General features: G+C 33.1%; 1 protein-coding gene across 4 annotated transcripts in view; it reads left to right on the plus strand.

The window, feature by feature from the left end:
- spir (spire type actin nucleation factor) overlaps nt 1–23,318 on the plus strand; it is a 261,309-nt gene that overhangs the window by 2,563 nt on the left and 235,428 nt on the right. For 3 of the 4 annotated variants that reach the window (XM_073971127.1, XM_073971130.1, XM_073971128.1), the window contains exon 2: nt 13,095–14,447. In XM_073971127.1, coding sequence (XP_073827228.1) covers nt 13,577–14,447 — 871 coding nt within the window. In that variant the 5' untranslated portion in view covers nt 13,095–13,576. The remainder of the gene's footprint in view (nt 1–13,094; nt 14,448–23,318) is intronic. The other variant, XM_073971129.1, reaches the window with a different exon arrangement.

Consider the following 23,318-nt stretch of genomic DNA (forward strand, 5'->3'; position numbering starts at 1 on the left):
CCATAAAATATTCTTAAAATGGAATAATTAGTTTCCTTTCCTGTCCACAATTTTAGGTACAACAAATTTTCGACCACGGGTACGCCAAATGCGTATAAGTCCCAATCTAACCCAATTGTCAAAAAATGTAGCTAAGACCCTCAATATACCGAAAATCGGGAGGTACCGCTATATGGGGGCTATACCAATACATAGACCTATGCTGACGATTTTCGTTGGATAAGTTTCTTGACCACTGGGAACCTCAAATGTCAAATTACATCTAGTTCGGCTAAAAATTGTCGCTAAAATCCTCAAAATACCGAAAATCGGGCGGTACCGCTATATGGGGGCTATACCAAAACATAGTCCTATGTTGATAATTTTTGTTGGAGAAGTTTATTGATCACTGGGAACCTCAAATGCAAAATTACAGCTAGTTCGGCTGAAAATGGTAGCTAAAATCCTCAAAATACCGAAAATCGGGACATACCATTATATGGGGGCTATACCAATAGATGGACCTATGCTGACGATTTTCGTTGGATAAGTTTCTTGACCACTGGGAACCTCAAATGTGAAATTACAGCTAGTTCGGCTGAAAATGTTAGCTAAAATCCTCATAATACCGAAAATCGGGCGGTACCGCTATATGGGGGCTATATCAAAACATTGTCCTTTGGTGACGATTTTTGGTGGAGAAATTTCCTGACCACTGGTAACCTCAAATGTTAAATTACAGCTATTGCGGCAAAAAAATTGTAGCAAAACTCCTGACAATACCGAAAATAAGGAGGTACTGTTCTATGGGGGCTATACCAATACATGGATCTATTCTGACGATTCTTCGTGGAAAAGTTTCTTGACCACTGGGAACCTCAAATGTCAAATTACAGCTAGTTCGGCTGAAAATGATATCTAAAATCCTCAAAATCCCGAAAATCGGGGGGCTATGTCGAAACGTGGACCGATATAGCTCGTCATGGAACTTAACCTGCCTGCAAGCAAAAGAAGCAGATTTCCCAAATTCCAGCGTCCTATCTCCAGTTTTGTGGATGCTAGAGTGATTGCAATTGACGGACGGACGAACATGCACAGATCTACTGAGAATTTTAAACTGATCAAGAAAATATATACTTTATAGGGTAGCAAATGATTATTTCAAACAGAAAAACAAACCTAATATACCATCCATACCATGGTGGAGGGTATAAAATAAAACTATTTCCCACAAACATCCCTAAAAGGGTTATATTAGCCCAAAAGATATGGAGCAAACATTTTCTCGCCGAGTCCGAACGTTTCGATCATATAACGACACCACTTGTGCAGTAAAACTTCTCTGAGGAACTGAGAAAATGTCGCCTACAATAGGCTGAGGAATTTTTGCCAATGTTAAAAAAGTAATGTTTAGCCTAGGAGTCGACCGACCGACCATGGTAGTCATAAAAACTATCTGCCATTAAAACTTTACCGGCCTTTAGACAGCGCCGGTTATAGGGATAGGTAAGTCGACTTTCGATTAATCGATTTTTTGCAGTCTCAACTCTAAAAATCGTGGTCGACTTTTGGCTGGAAGGAAAATCGCATAATCGATTATCTTGTGATCGATTTTCGAATTTACCAATAGATTTGATCTGTCTGGTTACCCTATAAATGACCTTCACCTTAATAAGGCAAAAATAAAAACAATTTTATTGCGGAAATAGCAAGTCTTATTGTAATATTTTTTTGTAGAACATAGTTGCAAAGTGGAAAAAATCCATATTTGGGTCATTTTCTTTTTTATTTTTTAATAAAATACAACATTTTTGCTTCATTTGGTTCCTTCATTGGCAAACAAATTGTTCTGTTTTGGCAAGTCAGCTGATTGCTTGCTGGTTTTTGCTGGGAAGGTGTCTGTTTACTTTTTACAAATTTCTTGCAAAAGAGAATAAAAACTCCTTACTCTCTGAGAAAGTTCTTGCTGGAAAAGTAACCAGACATACTTATTGTTGACTTGGCGGTTTTACATTTTTGGCGGTTTTACAGTTTCAAAAGAAAGCTCGAAAATCGACGAATAGTCGATTATAATAGATTTTCTGTGGTTATGAAAAGGTCGAAAGTCGAGTTTTAAGACCATTGAAATAATCGCCAAAGCGAAAAATCGTATTTTTAATATTATACCAAAATCAAAAACTCGAAAAATCGATTATTGCCGGTTAGGGTCGCTGCCTGAGAAATAAGAAACCAGGCATGATGCTGCCATGGGTCCCTGTGAAGTGGTCATGGGCCATTTTGACGTTTTTCCGGACAATTTTTGCGTTTGAAAATCTCGATGGCGGTGGTCAGGTCTTCACACTATCTTCGCAGCTGTTTTTTGCTGTTGAGGCTCATGTGAGTGAGGGACAGGCCTAACATTGATCTCAGCGGATATCCCATATCAGTAAGCTAAACAAGAATCGGATACCATTATTGATATAAGAAGAGTATCCTCTTGGCACTTCGGGTATGTTTGCGTCTTGAGGGTACATCCTCTTCGTTATGTTCGAAATAATTGTTTTGGACCCTAAGTATGTTTGGACACAATCATTTTCAGACAATTTGGAGTCGGTTTAACCCTGTCCTTTTGTCTTTCTGGCTGGCGTGCATGAAAACTCTCGAACTTTTTTGGTTTGCCCCTCGTAATATTTTGTCCAAACTTAGACTAATTTGGAGGTGGGCTTTATAGGCCCATTCTTTTCGACGCCTCTCTTTCAAAAGTGCAAAAATGTTCACTGAAATGGTGCAAACGATAGCTCATGAAGAAATTAGCCCATTTCGTCTATACTTTGCGCATCGTAAAATTTTCTCCAGACATAGATTAGGCTCAAATATGTACTATATCGGTCCACACAAAATTTAAAAATTTAAGGACAGTTTAAGGGCATATCTCGGTTCGTTTTGAAGCTGGTTGTCCACCCGGCTTCTTTTAAGATGTTCGGGGGCAAGTTCATATTTCCTGGGGTAATTACCCTAAAGCTGTAAAAATCCTAAGGCCAACAACTAAAATGGCTACTGCGCATGAAGAAAAAAATCTGAAAATACCCTAAATAAATCAGAAAAGATTTCGATTGTGTACACGGCATTCGTTCAGCCCATACACGAGTACGGAAGTGTCAATTTCTAGCGCAAGTGTAAATTTCATAAATATCCGAACAATACCTATAAAAATTCACAAAATTAGCAGGAACTCGTTGATTTAAAATGAATATATATTATAGACGTCATTATTAAAAAAAATTGGTTTTTCCTATTTTCACTGGCTGAGGATATACATACATATCTCTCTCTCTCTGTTGGCAAATCCGAATTACACTTTTTTACTTATTCTCATAAAAATTCAATTTGGGATACATGTTTTTTTTATGTTTTATTTTATGTTTGTTTTGTTTATTGTTGAAGATTCAATCTCATTTGATTGCTTAAGCTGGAGTATTCCCCAAATGGCTTAACTTCATTTATTACCCTCTATTACAGAGAGTAACAGCGAATGGCACGGCCAAGGGAGTTTGTAATAAATTCCAACAACAATCACTCACAGGCAACTGATGTTTTTCACCTTACAGAACTCGATGTGTTCTTAGTTGATACGTGCTGATAGTTGTTTGCAAATATTTTTGTTCTGATGTTTTTTTGGAATAGCCGAAAAGTGAGTGTGATTCTCATTTATTTGAGAATACTAGACACTTAAAGAGTCAATTGATAATTCCCTTCGTCTGGATGAAATCATGATATTGGTAGCGATCAGTAAAATTTTGCAACACTGTCACTTCGTTTTAAAAACATTACTCTCTGCAATAGAGGGTAATAAATGAAGTTAAGCCATTGGGGGAATACTCCAGCTTAAGCAATCAAAAATATTTTATTTTATTTTAAGCCACTAAACTTTGCTATGGAGTCATGAAGAGATAGAGTAAATACTACAACAACTACAATTCAACAACAACCACATAGGAATTTGTTTTTGTTTGTAATGTTAGTGTCACCGGTAAATGTAAACAAAACAAGGAAATGTCTATAAATTATTGGAATTTATAAAACTAATATTTTTTTAACATTTGATTGAATATTTTGAAAAACATGAATCAAAACTCGTTAGATTTTCAATTTGAATGTTTCCATATAATTCCACTAAATGCATAACATCTCGTATGGATAGGTAATGGAAAGCAATAATCGATTTTCGACTTTTCGATTTTGGCTTAAAACTGAAAATGTGATTTTTCGGTCTGGCGATTATTTCTTTTGTCCAAAAACTCGACTTTCGACTTTTTCATAACAGCAGAAAATAGATTATTCGTCAATTTTCGAGTTTTCTTTTGAAACTGTAAAAAATCTGTAACGGCGTTTGCGCTAGAGCTCTTTGCCAGGTTAACCTTCTTTATGAGGATTTATTTGACGTATCTGCTATGGAATTGACATTTGAAACCTAGTGGATTTATTAAAGCTTCGTTCCCGTACTTTTTAATAGTAAAACTCGTAAAAGAGAGAACTGTAAAAAATTGTTCTCACGCAAACGATTTTTGAAATAGTTCGGGAACGGAAAAATGAAAAATATGTCAAAAAAACTGGAACAAATGTCAAAGTCGGCATACCAGCCAATCAGACGCCGGCAACCATGTTACTATTTTTTACACGCTGAAATTAGTCGAGTAAAAAGTTTTTAAAGAGAGCGTAATTCAGCGCCATTTTTGTTTAAAGAGAAGTGAACATTTTACAACCTTTTTGTGTATGGGAACGGTCTTTCGGGTTACATGTGTAAAAGTCGTAAAAACTTTTTAGTTCTGGAACATAGCTTAAATCTGTAGTGGGATTCTGTAACTCATTTTTGCTGTTACCGACAAAAATCGGTAAAATAAACCGCAAAATTATGACTAAAAACTTAAAGAATAGTTGGCATCACTGTTAGTGTCGGTAGAAGCTAGCGACTACTTTTTATTCATCGTTAACTTACCGAAGAAATTCGTTAATTATCGAAATTATAAAAATTTTAATTTTACCGACAATTATCGATAACAGCAAAAATGCGCTGCAGAATCCCACTACTGGTAAAGCGCTGACAAACTCGAAAATCGATCACAAAATAATCGATTATGCGATTTTCCCTCCAGACAAAAGTCGACTACGATTTTTAAGGGGAGTACACACTAACAGTCAAAACTGACAGTCAACGTACTTTAAGGATAATTTTCCGGCAAATAACAACTTTTATTTAGCTAAAAACGTTTGAAATACAATATTTACGGTATTATTTAGAGATTATAAAAAAAATTTTTCAATTAGGCTTTGATATTCACGAAATAGACCTCGATGACTGTCAGTTTTGCTTGTCAATGTGTACTATACTTTAGTCTTTTGGCTCCAAAAGTATATTAATCGATTAATCGAATGTCGACTTACCCATCCCTAATTTCTCGTAAAAAGTAGAATTCTTGCAGATAGGTTTGAGATCGCTGAAAATTCATTGAAAAAGGAGAAGTTGTCTCAATCTTTTGTTTTTGAAATCAAAAAAAAACACATGTTTATTAGGGCTTTATTTTTTTCAAACTTATCAAATGAAAAAGTCTTTATGGGAAATATTTTTTTCTGATGAATATATTTTTTCTCCAAAAAATATATATCCCCAAATATATGTACATCGAACATAGCAATAAATATATAAAATGTCGTATGGAATTTGACACTAACATTACAGCCCAGTTCGGTCACGTAGTCATTCGACTATATTACAAGAAATACGCTTTAATCTTAAAATTTTTCAAATAAATACCTACTTGCTATTGAAGAAAATAGCTTTCTTTTTAAATTATAGATGTGAATTACTCTAAAAATGATTTGTTTCAAATAAAATTGTTTAATGTAACCGCCACTTCTTAATGCAACATTCTGATTGCGTGACAGCGGAAAAGATGTAAGCGACACTAATTACCGTTATATTAAAGATATTTCACAATTTATTTATTTTTTAGTAAATAGCATTTAGTAGCGGAACTATGCCAATACTTAATTAAAAATTTTGGTTAGATCAAAAGTTATTCACTAAAAACCGTCTCCTGTAAAATTTGCTTTTTGTCGCTTACACCTTTTTTGCGGGAAGGGCTCGATATGCCCAAAAAAGTTCATTAATTGTTCCGGCCTAAAGCAACCAACAAAAACGAATAAGATAGAAATACAAATATAGCAGTAATGTTAAAATTTAATGCAAATAATAAAAAGAAACACCAAACAACAACCTAAGTACCTGTTATTCATTAAATGTTGACAGTTGTCATCAGTGGTGCTAAACGGGTTCTAAGCTGAAGCAGCAGCAACAGTGCCAAACCTTTGCTAACTTCGTTTTTACAACATTTCAGTATTTTATTTTTAAAAAGTTTACAGAGAACCAGTTTCTTGGTTGTGGCTTCATTATAAGACACAAACGATGATGACAATAGTGCTTATCGGTAATGTTGGAGAACTGCAAAAAAAACGCCAAATTGAAAAATATAAATTTTAAGGAAGACTTTTTTTCAAATTATAAAGTGTCAGATCGATACAGTTAAACTAAACACTCGAACTTGTGTATTCGACAAGTTGCAAATACATACATATTTTAATTAAATTTGCCTATCGTCCTTTAAAGTTTTGTCCATAGCTTTAAAGTTGATTTTTTGTCTGAGGTTTTTGTGGAATATGTTAAAAGTCGATCAAAGTTGACCCCATAATCGGTTTAGGATTCAACGAATCATCGAAACCCCAATAGGCATGGTCTTATATTTGCCTTAGAGTCATTCAAGGAGGTGGAACTGCATCTGGATCTGAGTTTCATTCTGATATACTATAGATTTTCCCCTTCATCCTCTTAAAAGGAAAATCTTAAAACATATACTACTCCACAAAATGGGAACTTCAAAATATGTAACTTCAAAAAGACACATTTCCTTAAAAATGAAATAAATAAAAAAACGCCAAAAATCGCCTCCTTTGACAACACTGTCAATGATGTTACCATCAGACTGCCTGCTTGCCACCTGTGTAGGTACATATACGGTTGCCTTCTGCGCCTTCTGCTCAGATGGATGCCTTCTTATTGTGTGTTGTACACCATTATATGAACAATTGTTCAGCCGTTCTGCCAACTAACTGATTAACTAACTGGCAGAATACTGTTGCATGCGTGTGGCAGCGGCGCGTAGGATTTTTCTCAAATGACTACCTCCAATGCTGCACCTAATAATTATTGTAGCTGATGATTGTTTAATGTCGTTTAAATAGACACTCTTGGCTCTCGATAGTTGTTGTGTTCTTCGTTTTTAATGTTTATTTATTCTTCATAATGTCTTGTTCTTCTTCTTTTGCAAAAATTCTGTAACTTACAGACTGCAAGTGTTGTTTTGTTGGTGCCAGTTTGGTGGGGTGGTAGGTATTTAACTTTTTGCAGGTTCTTCTTTAAGGTTTTCTTTTTATTTCAACGAAACATATGTTTGACATTTTATTTGCTGTTGTTGTTGTTTGGGTAAACTTATACGTTTGATTATTTGATTTTGCGGACACGTGAGATATTTTTACCGTTATGTTTATAGAGGCGAAATGTGTCAAAAATAGAATAAAAGGGTTGCCAAGTTATGGGTTTTAAAGATAACATATACATAGGGAAAGCGAAGGGTTTACATATACAATTATGCCACGTTTAAACTATGCTTGGTTTAGCAAATCCAGTCGATTTAAGTCGTCTTTTCCATACAATACATAACATTACCTCCCGATTTAAGCTATTTTGAGGATTTTAGCTAAATGTTCGGCCCAAATTGCCTTCAACTTGGCACTTGGAGTTTCAATAAGTAAAAAAACTTCTGCATCAAAAATGGTGGAGATAGGTCCACGACTTGCCGATTTAAAGTATTTTGAGACTTTTAGCTAAATTTTCTAACTGAATTGGCTGAAATTTGACATTTTAGGTTCCCAATGACCAAAAATGACCTTTCCACTAAAAATTGCCGAGATAGGTCCACGTTTTGGTATAGCCCCATATAACGGTACCTTACGATTTAAGGTATTTTGGGGATTTTATTTAAATTTTTTGACCGAACTAGCTGTAATTTGATATTTGAGGTTTTTAGTGGTCCCGAAAACTCTCCACCAAAAATCGTCAATATAGGTCCATGTCTTGGAATAGCCCGAATATAACGGTACCGCCGATTTTCGGTATTTTGAGGATTTTAGCTAACATTTTTAACCGAACTAGCTGTAAATTTACACTTGAGGTCTTCACCAAAAATCGTTAATTAGGTCCATGTTTTGTTTTTTCTGATAAAATCGTATTGACGATGATAATTAGTAATGGATAATTAGTAATTCAAGAAATGCATGATATATATAGGTTATGTCCTTTCGTCAGTCTGCGTGCTGATGCGCAGGGATGGTGGACCTAAAAGTGCATACTCTGAACAGATCCGCAATTAAATTAAGTTCGTAGGTGACGAAATAATTTTTGGAGGTTTCCGATGCGAATTTTTAAGATTTTGTGGAATAGGTCTCATAAGCAATGGACCTAATTATTCCACTGGCTACCCACTCTGTACCATTGTGAAATGCGGGTCCCAAGTCTCAGAATGAATTGACTTCATATAACAACAACATATAATTTTGTAGTCATGATCACAACGACTACTCGCTATTATAATTTCAACACGATCCTAGAAGCGGAATTAAAATGTAAAAACGGGGCAAAAGTATTGTACTTTTGCTGAGAAAATACCTCAAGTAATAGAACTTTGTCGGTCATCTTGGAAATGTATCTAATTTTGGTAGACATTCCTTTGGACAGTCATCGTTAGTTCACCACCCTAGGATTTCATTGAGTATTTCAGTCATTATGTCAGGAAACATGGACTTCTCGAACAGTGCTTATCCTGTACTTAACAAAAATTTTGAAAATTTGTGCAGGAGGTACAAGAAAGCGGTCTTCAATATAGTCCATCTTTGAGCTTGTTTAAGTTATAGAGCAAACAAATATAACAAAATTTCAGGAAAGATATTGAAGAGTGTAGTTTTTAAATAGAGAGAGAGAGTTTTCCATTTTTTTGTTGGTCCTTTCTCGCTGCAACCACTTCAGAATCGTAAAAGAAAGTAATGCACATTTTGTTTAAAAGACGTCGTAGGATAGAACATAATTATGCTCCGTTCAAGACCCGTCGTGGACAAGAACATAAGAGGAGATTGAACGAGATTCAATTCAATCACCGTCGAGGGGCTGAACATAATAGAAAAGTGACCGACACTCCACTCAAAAAACTCCCTGGGCCAGAACCTTAGGAACAAATTAAACTGTGAACACAAGTTTTGGGGCAGAGATAATTCCTTTTGGAGATGAAAGCCCTTGGTGAGTGTAGCAAAAACTTCATCACGCCATAACGCGGAAGTTCGACTCACTGCGGATCTGTCCTGCGGGGTTCCTAATATACACAACAAGGCCTTTCTTTCCCAAGAAGAATTTTCGGTGCCCCAGACTTTCACCTCCATTTTGTTGCAAAGTGTTATCGATATTTCGTCCAACAGAGTCCAAGAAGAAAATGATCGATATTGAACAGAGCCTAAGTAGAATATGACCGATAGTACATTCAAAAGTCGTCTTGGGTCATAACTTAGGAAGAATCTGATTAATATTTCGTTCAAGGGCGTTCTTGAGTCTGAAGAGCCATCGTGGGCCAAAATCTAAGAAGTGATTAATATTTCGTTGAAGATTCGTCGCAACACAGAAACTAAGAAGAAAGTGATCGAGCAAATCGATCAAGATCTGTGGCGGGTCAGAACCTAAGAAGAAAGTGATCGACATTCCCTTCAGAAGCCGTCGTGGGCCAGAATACAAGGATAAGTCAAGAGCTATCGTGGGTCTGAACATAATAGAAAAGTGATCGATACTCCGTTCCCGTCGTAGGCCTGAACATTATCAGAAGTTTTCGCAATTTAGTTTATCTCGTAGAATTCAAGATGCCTTTAGTTATATGCATTTAGTTATTCAATAAAATGAATGTTCCAGAACCTGCAAGAATCTACAAATTTTTACTACGATAACAACTTTTCTTTTATGTATTCAGAATTTATAACCAAAACCCTATTTTTCAATCTCAGAAATTTTCTGTGATAGGCTTTAGACCCACAACACTATTTAAACAACTGGAAGAAACTTGTCGTAACAGCCTTCAGCCAGGCTAGTCCCTCTACTGGAGCTAAGGATGCCAGCATCGTATATGCCGCCAGTAGCGAAGATTCTGGAGGCACTAGTCCTCCCAATGATGAGAGGTTATGGTTGAATAATCCAACATATTTGTAGAAGCCAGTCGTTTGTGGAAATCAAAAATAAGAAGCCGAAGACTAGTAGAGTGAAACAGAGTGTTCCATAAGGTGGGTTGATGTCTCGGCAACTGTTTAAGTTCTTCAGGCCTCGACACATAAAAAGCATGGCATTCTTGCTTAAGTCATATCTGGTAAATGACTAAAGACCAAGTTCGACCTAATTCAAATGTGATTCTGAAATCTTTTTATTAGGTCGAACTTGGTCTTTAGTCTTTTATCAGATATGACTTCAGCAAGAATGCCATGCTTCTTATGTGTCGAGGTCTCTCTTCATTTCCGCTTAATTAATTGTGAAGCATAGGGTCACAGGTTTCTGAAAAAATTTCTGTGCATGAAGAGTTCTCTCTCTTCGATACCTGGACCTTGCCCGAATAGCGGATGGATCTGGCACATGCCTGTGACCTCCTGACAGATTACTTATATATCGATTCTCTAAATCGATTTTCTAATATCGATAATTAACGATGTTTGTCGGTAAGTTAGCGACGAATAAAAAGTAGTTGTAAAGTTCTATCGATATCAAGAGTATTGTCAGCTTTTATTTGAAATGTTTATTCAAAACTTTGTATTTTAATTTAACCGATTCTTGACGGTAACTCACAAAATGAGTTAGAGAATCTCACTATTGATGACAAAATTTGTCACGATTTATGCATTGTGAGCACAATGAATAGGTTAGAAAGCATACTAGCTTAGGTTAGAGGACAAGTTGCTGCCGTAGTAGACAGCTACTTTACTCGGATTTTCGTAATGGGGGCCTGTTGCATAAAAGGCATAACGATCCGAGAACTGGTCCCAAACTGCACTCTTTCGAACAATGGATCGAAGAAGTGGAGCGATAGAATACATATTCGAACCTAATCTATCTCCGTAAGAAATACTAAATAAATCGATTTTAAATTCTTTGAGACACGCTTCGGTCCAAAAATACTTGGGGTCCAAAACCATTATTCCGATGAAGGACAGTTTTGGTCGTATCAAAGTGTTTATACCATGGTACCATGGTTTATACCATGGCACAATTACCCAGGTAGTGCCATCGTAAAATTTTGAATATGTTATGTCAAAACTTTCTTTATGTTGTTGGGGAAATTACAACAAAAATAATTTTTTTATAAAGGGATTTGACTTTTCATATTCGATCAGCTGGTGTGATACCACTACCTGGTAGTTCTGCCATGGTTTACAACCTTGTTAGATTATAGGCTGAAGCAAGGCATATTTATATAAGGTAGAAGTGACAATCACCTGTATTCTTACTTTTTTTTGTAAATTTAGTTTTCAAAATGTACTCATGAAATTTGAATCTTTGAAATTTGTTACCATAAAATACTGGTTTTCATCCTAAACGTGTAACAAAAATTACCTACGAGAGTTCTGAATGCGTTATATTTACATTTTGATTCAAATTTTAGTGGATTTTCAAAATGTTTTTGTTTTCCTGAAAAAAAAAAATTGGAACGACCCTATTATTCAATATTTTCTTTGACAATTAATTTTCAATAACAACAATATTGTTTTTGTAAATTTGTTAGTTGTTGTAATGCATGCATATACCTTATATAAATTTGCCTTGGACTGAAGGTATAAAAATCCTAACCTTCCCCAATTTCGTACATCCGCAATGAAATAGGCAACCCTATTGTACATCCTCATAAAGAAAATATAAACTGCACAAATCTTTCGCGTGACAGAAACCCTTAAATACACTTAAGCAGAGATGGAAAGTCTTTGCCCCAATTTACATTGGGCGAGTTTACTTGCGGCAATTGTCATTTTGTAGGAGAGAGAGGTGAGGCATATGGTAACCCTTTGCCTCTCAGCACCCTCTCTCACCTATAAACTGACAATTGCCGCAAGTAAACTCGCCTAATGTAAATTGGGACTTTATTTATGAAACAATTTTTATATACTAAAGCTTCGTTCCCGTACTTTTTAATAGTAAAACTCATGGTTTAATAAGAAAGGTTAACCAAAGCTTTATGTAAATTTAAATTTTTTAATTCGAGTATGCCTAAAACATCAAAACAATATAAACAAACTGTGTATGTGTGTGTGGTGTTTGAATAATATGCCAAAAAAATTTAAAAACAATCGAATTCAATGATTTTTAAAATTGTTCTTAGACCATTTGTATGGAAGAAATTGGTGAGATTTGCATTGAAACAATCAGTTTATCATATTCACAACTCGATTATGTGGAGAAAACTTAACTCTTCATTCATTTTTCGCGGTTTTCATAAAATGCTCAAAAAATACATTGTAAACAAACCCAATTGTTGCTTTTATTTTGAAGTTTTAAGAATTCAAGAAAAACAAGGGTTCTATAGATTTTTTCATTCATTTTCTTTGGGAGCAAATCCATACTTCTTGAGAAATTGGTCATAAAACCCTGTAGATCTCTGAAGTACTGTGTTTAATTATTTTCTTTAGGTTCGAGGCTGTCTCAGTCGCCAGAGCTGACTGATACTTTCTTACTTGTTTATTTGAAAAAAGTACTTAAAAAGGTACAACAATAGTGAATGGTTGTCCCATCCCTGCATTCTACTTATCTTACTATTCTGTTCTGTGTTCCAATTTAACAACGAATATTGTTGTGCTTCAGAAAAAAGTGCGTGTCAAACAACAGACAACTAAAGCTTAAAGCAAACTCAGAAAAACAACGAAAATTATTTCAAAACAAAGTCAATTTTTAAAATCCACCCCCGTGTTTTTGTAATGTTTCTATTTTTATTTACTTCTTTTTTTGTGTATTGCAGATTAATGTCAAACTAATTAAAGGAAAATTTCAAAAATCTACAACAACAAAAAATAATAACAAAATAAAGAAATTAAAACTAAAAATACGAATTTTTTTTGTTCTTTGTGAATGTGTTTTGTGTTTGTCGCGTCATATTTACGTACATCCCGTACCCGACGTTTATTGTGTTTGTGATAATCACAGTTGACCCCCATAAATAAAACAAAGGAAAAAAAAAACAAAAATAAAATTGAAAATACAAAATTCTTCTGTTGTAAATCATTTTAAGTTTTTACAAACAGTTCAAACCCAAAATCATTTTGATGCAAAATAAAAATCACAAAAAATTTGAAAGAATTAAATTCTTCTAAATGTGAAAAAGTGAACAAATTCCCCAACTGTTGTCATTGTCTTGTAATTGTCCCAACCATTCCCCCACAACAAATCAATTGAAGAAACCCCCTTGGAAATAGAGCGATTATCAGACGACAACAAAAAAAAATGACCACAGAAATTCAAGAAAAATTTAGCGATCATATTAAACCACATAAACAACAACAACAGCAGCAGCAAAAATCCGGCAGTGGCAGTAATGAACGACGTGCCGTTGATGAGGGCGGAGGAGGTGGCAAACCACACCTGCAACCTACAATAACAACCACAACAACGGAAGCACTAACGCCCTCTGAAAACTCCACCAACATGTTGTTAGCGACAACAAATGACGCAGGCGCTCATGAATGCTCAAGCAGCAATTCCGTACCGGAGGAACATCATCATACCCTGAACAAATCCAACAAAACCAAATCCAAAACAATTCTGGTTAGCAATAATAAAAAATGTCAACATCAACAACAACAACAATTGCTGCAAACTTCAGATGCCGAAGAAGGTTTCCTTTCCACCTCTCCGGATAGCGCCAACGAAGAATTGTTGCTTTCCACAAAATCGTTGAAAACAAATGAAAACGATATAAAATGCAGTGATCAAAAGCTGTCATCTGTGGCAGCATGTAATAATAGCAACAACAATAACAAATGTACAGCCCCACCCTTGCCCCCGCCTTCCATTTACAATTGCAGTAATCCCAAGGATTGTGTCAATATTAAAACTGTTTTGGAATCCTTTAAGGCTCCACTGTCAGAGGAACAGGCCTGGGCTTTACTCTATCAATTTATGTCATTATATCGCCGTGTTGCTGCCACCGGGCAGCGTCACATTTTCAATGACTTGGAAATTCCGGAATCTATGGAGAACATGAGTTTACATCGTGATGGCAGTGTCCATTGCAGCTGGAGTGAGGTGGAACGCAAGAAACGTGAACAGGCATTGCAAGAGCAACGCCAACACCAGCAGGAAGCCGAACAAAGTGGTAAGTGGGAGATTTGTTATGTTAAATAGATATTTAAAATTTATAAAATGAATCTAATGAACGGCTTTGGATTGAATTCGATTTAGCTCTGTCGGTCCCACGAGCTGGTTGGTTGATAAGCATGATAACTCTCAAATGGATCTACCGATGTGTTCTAAATTTTCCAATCGTGGATCTAATTCGAAGATGGACCATATCGGTCCATTCCTTCGGGTACCTCCCTTACAAAAGTTCAAAATTTTTTGCTAAAATCCGATTCATTCCAAACATTGCGCATCATATTATGTCCTCCAGACATAGATCTGGTGAATTATCAACTATATTGGTCCACTTCTTCGGGTAGATTCCATACATAGTTAGGGAAAAATGCAATTTGAGGACTTGTGTCCGATCTGTTTGAAATTTTTGGAGGCCGAGCAAATTTCGAACTGGGGTGCCCTTTTCTTTTTTATTCTTTTATCAGAAGCAAGCAAGGCAACCAGGAGAGCAGCTTATGTACGTAGGCCTTTAGAGTGCAACATAACTCTAAAACTTTTTCAAAAATTCCTTCCAATCTTAATTTAATAGTACGTTATTATATAACCGGATTTAACAAACCCACTGGATTTCAAATGCCAATTCCATTGCTTATATTTCAAATAAATCCTCATAAAGAAGGTTAACCCTGTAATAAAAGGCCATAATATAAACATGCCCTAACGTAACTTAAGATTTCGAGATTTCCATGAATTTGAAATTTGTTTTCAAAAAAAATTGATATATGACAATGACGGCATATTTTGAAGCCAACTCGTGGTACACCTGACTGATACTTTCTTATTTGTTTCCAATAACGTCGTTTAAAAAAATACCAATAACGAGGGTTTTTAAAAAACATTTCAAAATATTTTTTCCAAGAACGTGGATTTTTTAAAAAATATTACTAAAAAATATTTCAATTTCGTAGATTTTATAAAAATATTTCAATATCGTAGATTTTATAAAAATATTTCAATATTGTGGATTTAAAAAAAATCAATAACGTAGACTTTCCAAAAAAAGTTTTCGATAACATGAATTTTTTAAAAACTATTTTAATATCGTAGGGCTTTTAAAAAATAATTCATTAATGTGGATTTTTCAAAAAATATTTTAATAACGTCCATTTTTTAAAATATTTTTTTTAAAAATGAGTATTTTTAAAAAATTATTTTTCCAAACAATTGGATTTTTCAAACAATATTTTTTCTAAACACGTTTCAAAATTGTGGATTTAAAAAACAAAAGTTTTTGGAATACCTTGGATCTTTTTTTCAAAGAGTGGAAAATATTTCAATTACGTGGATTTTGAAAAAGACATTTTTTCCAATAACAAGGATTTTTTAAAAACATATTTCAATATCGTACATTTTTTAAAAATATTTCCATATCGTGGATTCTGTAAAAAAATCAATAACGTCGACTTTTTAAAAAAATATTTCAATAAAATGAATTTTTTAAAAAATATTTTAATATCGTAGTTTTTCAAAATAATTCATTAACGTGGATTTTTCAAAAAAATATTTTAAAAAATATTTTTTTCAAAATTTTGTATTTTTAAAAAAAATTATGGATTATTGGATTTTTCAAACAATATTTTTTCCAAACACGTGAATTTAAAAAAAAAATCAAAACACCTGTTTTTCAAATCATTTTTTTTCAAAATTGGGGATTTAAAAAACAAAAGTTTTTCGAATACCTTGCATCTTTTTTTCAAAGGGTAGAAAATATTTCAATTACGTGGATTTTGAAAAAGACATTTTTTTCCAATAACAAGGATTTTTTAAAAACATATTTCAATATCGTACATTTTTTAAAAATATTTCCATATCGTGGATTCTGTAAAAAAATCAATAACGTCGACTTTTTAAAAAAATATTTCAATAAAATGAATTTTTTTAAAAAATATTTTAATATCGTAGTTTTTCAAAATAATTCATTAACGTGGATTTTTCAAAAAAATATTTTAAAATATTTTTTCAAAATTTTGTATTTTTAAAAAAAAAATATGGATTATTGGATTTTTCAAACAATATTTTTTCCAAACACGTGAATTAAAAAAAAATCAAAACACCTGTTTTTCAAATCATCTTTTTTCAAAATTGGGGATTTAAAAAACAAAAGTTTTTCGAATACCTTGCATCTTTTTTTCAAAGGGTAGAAAATATTTCAATTACGTGGATTTTGAAAAATAATTTATTTTTCAATAACGAGGATTTTTTAAAAAATATTTCAATGTCGTAGATTTTATAAAAATATTTCCATTTCGTGGATTCTGACAAAAAAAGAATTTTTTTCAATAACGTAGACTTTTTAAAAAAAATATTTCAATAACGTGAATTTTTTAATAAATATTTTAATATCGTAGAGCTTTTAAAAAATATTTCAATAACATGGATTTTTCAAAAAATATTTTAATAAGGTGCATTTTTTATTATTTCTCCACAAATGTGTATATTTTTCCAAAAAATTGGATTTTTCAAACAATTTTTTTTCCAAAAATGTGGATATTTAAAAAAATATTGTTTCCAAACACATGGCATTTTTAAAAAATCTTTTTTTTTCAAAATTGTGGATTAAACAAACAAAAGTTTTTCGAAAACCGTGGATCTTTTAAAAATATTTCTTCCAAAAATGTGTTTTTTTTTAAACAATATTTTTCCTTTAAACTTGGTTTTTTAAATATGTAATATTTTTTTTAAACTGTGGATTTGTAAACACGATTTTTTTAAACTGTGGTTCTTTAAACAAAGTTTTATCTAAAAACGTGGTTTTTTTAATATTTTTTCCAAAAACTTGATTTTTTAAAAATATTTTTCCGAACACGTGGATTTTTAAAAAATATTTTTCCAAATCGTGGATTTTTAAAAAATGTTTTTTCCAAATCATGAATTTTTAAAAAAATATTTTTTCCACATCTTGGATTTTTAAAAAATATTTTTTCCAAATCGTGGATTTTTAAAAAATGTTTTTTTCCAAATCGTGGATTTTTAAAAAATATTTTTTCCAAATCGTGGATTTTTAAATAATATTTTTTCCAAATCGTGGATTTTTAAAAAATATTTTTTCCAAATCGTGGATTTTTAAAAAATATTTTTTCCAAATCGTTGTTTTTTAAAAAATATTTTTTCCAAATCGTGGTTTTTTAAAAAATATTTTTCCAAATCGTTGATTTTTAAAAAATATTTTTTCCAAATCGTGGATTTTTAAAAAATATTTTTTCCAAATCGTGGATTTTTAAAAAATATTTTTTCCAAGTCGTGGGTTTTTAAAAAAATATTTTTTTCCAAATCGTGGATTTTTAAAAAATATTTTTCCAAATCGTGGATTTTTAAAAAATATTTTTCCAAATCGTGGATTTTTAAAAAATATTTTTTCCAAATCGTGGATTTTTAAAAAATATTTTTTCCAAATCGTGGATTTTTAAAAAATATTTTTTCCAAATCGTGCATTTTTAATTTTTTTTTCCAAATCGTGGATTTTAAAAAACAAATTTTTTTTAAAAAATATTTTTTCCAAATCGTGGATTTTTAAAATTATTTTTTCCAAATCGTGGATTTTTAAAAAAATATTTTTTCCAAACCGTGGATTTTTAAAAAATATTTTTTCCAAATCGTGGATTTTTAAAAAATATTTTTTCCAAATCGTGGATTTTTAAAAAATATTTTTTCCAAATCGTGGATCTTTAAAAATTATTTTTTCCAAATCGTGGATTTTTAAAAAATTTTTTTCCAAATCGTGGATTTAAAAAAGTATTTTTTCCAAACCGTGGATTTTTAAAAAATATTTTTTCCAAATCGTGGATTTTTAAAAAATATTTTTTCCAAATCGTGGATCTTTAAAAATTATTTTTTCCAAATCGTGGATTTTTAAAAAATTTTTTTCCAAATCGTGGATTTAAAAAATTTTTTTTTCCAAATCGTGGATTTTTAGAAAATTTTTTTTCCAAATCGTGCATTTTGAAATTTTTTTTTTCCCAATCGTGGCTTTTAAAAAACAAATTTCTTTTCCAAATCGTGGATTTTAAAAAACAATTTTTTTTCCAAATCGTGGATTTAAAAAAACAAATTTTTTTCCAAATCGTGGATTTTAAAAAACTAATTTTTTATAAAACCGTAGATATTTTTCCAAAAAAAAAAAAATATATTTTTTACAAAAAAAAAATAATTTTTCCAAAAATATTTTTTCCAAAAAAAATATTTTTTCCAAAAAAAAAAAAAATAATTTTCCCAAAAATATTTTTTCTAAAAAAAAATATTTTTTCAAAAATATTTTCTCAAAAAAAAACTGAATTAAAAAAAAAATCAAAAACATGGATTTTTTTAAATATTTTTTCTCATGATGGAGGATTTTTTAAAAATAATTTTTCCAAAAAACCTTGATAATTATCCTTTTTTTCAAAAAAAAAAAAAACAACAAATCGGGAATTTTTGTTTTGGAATTTAAAAAAAAATAAAAATTTTCTCTCAAAACTAGTTTAGGGACTGTCCGAGGATCGGTTTGAAATTTTTGATGTGAACGAATCGCAGTACCAAAGTCGTGACTTCGTACATACTACTTTTACTGCGGAAACAGCCGCAAGTAAACTTCTTTAGTACACGTTGTAACTCCAGCACTCAATCCCTTCTATTGTTGATAACTGTAATACTTATTCGGGAAGCAACATCAAGTCGCACCTTATAAAGAATTTCCATTTATTTACATTGAGGTAAAATAATTGCATTATATTGAATGTAACGGGAACTGCAACAGTACGTTAAGGTGGGTTTAGGAACACAAATTGAGCAATAAAAAACTAGAACAATATCATAAAGTTGCGGTTGTGGGGAACTCAATCTATGAATCCCTAAACGTTTCCATGAAACCACTCTAGTGTGAAATAGATGTACAATTCGAATTATAAAACATGGAATCCCAAGTAGGAAAACCAGAATAAGATATCCGCGTATTTGGAGGTCGATTCTAAGTTTTGGCTGTCTTTGTTCGAAACAGACCAATGTCAATATTTTGATATTTAGCGGTTTGCTTCCTTCAAATTGTTATTTCCCTGATTCCCAATAAATTAACTGTTGAAAAAAGACCCTTTCAGCCTTCTTCGTGTATACTTTCAAAGACAGGAAATCGAGATGACTTAGGTGTAGTATAAGTGAGACATTAAGCAGTTCGATATGATGAGTTAGTGGACTGCAATTTATAAATACCGGGCGAAAATAAACATGGGGTAAACATTTTAGATATCCAACATTTGGTTTGGATTCGTTTCTTTTCAAAATAAGTGGAAACAAGTGATCATATGTTCGGCTTACATTTGCTGGTTGTGATATTCCCCCTCCATTAAAGACACTGATCATATGTTGAAATTTATGTTTTTCCGGTTTTAATTTCATGTATAAATTACCACTTAATTTTTATAATGAGACCTGTGCCACAATTTCTTTGTGGCTCAAGCTGCTCTTTTTTGTCTTTACACCAGTTTGCAGGTTGGTTTTGATAGGAAACATGAAAAAATAAAAGAAAAACAAATCTTTTAAGAAATTTTAATTGTCCACATGTGCTTGTGTGTGTTTGGATAGTTCATGGCATTGTTAATTTGTTCAGGTTGGAAAAAAACGTACAAATCTAAGCCGGTCGGTCACTTTACGCACCTCACGAACTTCTTTACTAATGCGATTTAGTGGAGAAAACCACATAATTTAACCTGTTTCTGGTTTGGTTTGGATGAAGTTCATCAATTCATGTAGCCACAATGGAGACAATGAAAATGAAAGTCCCCATCCCCATACAAATGCAATGAAAGCAAAAGTGCAGCAGCCTCCAAATAAAACCAATCTTTTTATGCAGGCCAAAAATATTCCAATTTTAGCATCGCCTTTCCCCACAAAGTAAAACAAAAATGAAGCTCGAAATCGAAAACAAAAATAAATAACAAATTAAGTTAAATGTCATAAATCATTAGTTAGTCTCGTGATTTACCGAAACTAAAATTGTTGGTCCACACCAACAAGGAATGGTGGCTGGCTGATCCAGAAGCTGATACAGCAGCAGCAACAAGTCGCTTGCTTGCCTCAGACGAGGAGGAGAAGTAGCCGAATGACAACATTCACAAAACATTTATCATCAACAGCGAAACAAAAGGGAAAGGTGTTGATTGTTGTTGTGAAAAAGAAACGTAGGGAATGGGAGAGAGGGGGAACTTTTATTCTGACACATTTTCCTCTACGTTGTGCCTTTAAGACACATACCTCACATTATGTTAATTTATATTCTGGACTTCGTGGTGATCAAATATTGGCTTTCCAAAGAAAAAAAAAAAAAAAAAATGGTACGAGATAAGAGATTTTGAAAGAGAAAATTCTTTAATGAAAAATTGTCGCTTTATTGAGGATTGTTTTTTTTTTCTTTTTTTCAAAAAATGAAAGTGATACTTTTCAATAAAGACTAAATTAAAATTAATGGCGGGACATGTTTTCAAAAATGTAAACAATTTATTTATTCACTAGATTGGAAATTGATATTAAAAGTTTTTTGTTTTATTGAGTTACAGTTAAGTCTACGGCAAAATGTGAATAAAACAATGAAAATCAAATGAAACAGTATGGGATGAGGTTACATGCTTAAATTGGGAGGAAGTAGAATTCAAGAAAATTTAAACCATTCTTCTCACCAAATTTGAGAAGTAAAATGCTCCACCGTAGATGACCCAAAAAGTCAGATATTCCATAGTATTTGACCACAAAAAGTCATCTACTCCATAATAGAAGACCACAAAAGTCATCTACTCCTTGGTAATGACCTCAGGAGACATTTACTACATAGTAGAAGACCACGGAATTCATTCACTCCATAATAGACTACCACAAAAGTCACCTACTCCATAGTAGATGGCCACACAAGACATCTACTCCATAGTATTTGACCGCAAAAGTCATCTACTTCATATCAGATGACCCCCCATGTCATCTACTCAACAATAGATGACAAAAAGACATAGTAGATGAGCACAAAAATCACATACTCCATAATAGATGACCGAAAAAGTCATCTACTCAATGGTAGATGACCACAAAAGACATAGTAGATGATCACAAAAGTCATCTACTCCATAGTAGATGACCACAAACGTCATCTACTCGATAATAGATGACTACAAAAGTCATCTACTCCATAGTAGATAACCACAAAAGCCATTGACTCCATAGTCGATGACCACAAAAGTCATTGACTCCATAGTTGATGACCACAAAAGTCATCTACTGCATAGTAGATGGCCACAAAGGTCATCTGCTCCATAGTTGATGACCCCAAAACTCATTGACTCCATACCTGATGTCCACGAAAGTCATTGACTCCATAGTAGATGGCCACAAAAGTCATCTGCTCCATAGTAGATGTCATCTACTCCATAATATATGATCACAAAGGTCATTGAGTCCATAGTTAATGACCACAAAAGTCATTGACTCCATAGTTGGTGACCACAAAAGTCATTGACTTCATAGTAGATGACCACAAAAGTCATTGACTCCATAGTAGATGACCACAAAAGTCATTGACTCCATAGTAGATGACCACAAAAGTCATTTACTCCATAGTTGATGACCACAAAAGTCATTGACTTCATAGTAGATGACCACAAAGGTCATTGAGTCCATAGTTGATGACCACAAAAGTCATTGACTCCATAGTTGATTTCCACAAAAGTCATTGACTCCATAGTAGATGACCACAAAAGTCATTGACGCCATAGTAGATGACCACAAAAGTCATTGACTCCATAGTTGATTTCCACAAAAGTCATTGACTCTATAGTAGATGACCACAAAAGTCATTGACTCGATAGTAGAGGACCACAAAAGTCATTGACTCCATAGTAGATGACCACAAAAGTCATCTACTCCATAGTAGATGACCACAAAAGTCATCTACTCCATAGTAGATGTCCACTTAAGTCATCTACTCCATAATATATGATCACAAAGGTCATTGACTCCATAGTTGATGAACACAAAAGTTATTGACTCCATAGTTGATGACCACAAAAGTCATTGACTTCATAGTAGATGACCACAAAGGTCATTGACTCCATAGTTGATTTCCACAAAAGTCATTGACTCGATAGTAGATGACCACAAAAGTCATTGACTCCATAGTAGATGACCACAAAAGTCATTGACGCCATAGTATATGACCACAAATGTCATCTACTCCATAGTAGATGTCCACTTAAGTCATCTACTCCATAATATATGATCACAAAAGTCATTGACTCCATAGTTGATGACCACAAAAGTTATTGATTCCATAGTAGATGACCACAAAAGTCATTGAATCGATAGTAGATGACCACAAAAGTCATTGACTCCATAGTAGATGACCACAGAAGTCATCTACTCCATAGTAAATGTCCACTTAAGTCTTCTACTCCATAATATATGATCACAAAGGTCATTGACTCCGTAATTGATGAGCACAAAAGTCATTGACTCCATAGTTGATGACCACAACAGTCATCTACTCCATAGTAAATATCCACTTAAGTCATCTACTCCATAATATATGATCACAATGGTCATTAACTCCATAGTTGATGAGCACAAAAGTTATTGACTCAATAGTTGATGACCACAAAAGTCATTGACTCCATAGTAGATGACCACAAAAGTCATCTACTCTATAGTAGATGACCACTTAAGTAATCCACTCCATAAAATATGAGCAAAAAGGTCTTTGACTCCGTAGTTGATGAACACAAAAGTCATTGACTCCATAGCTGATGACCACAAAAGTCACTGAATACATAGTAGATGACCACAAAAGTCATCCACTGCATAGTAGATGTCCACTAAAGTCATC

This window comes from Musca autumnalis, unplaced genomic scaffold (genome assembly GCF_047663935.1).
Source record: "Musca autumnalis isolate F117 unplaced genomic scaffold, ASM4766393v1 scaffold_2, whole genome shotgun sequence".
Classification (NCBI taxonomy): Eukaryota; Metazoa; Arthropoda; class Insecta; order Diptera; family Muscidae; genus Musca; species Musca autumnalis.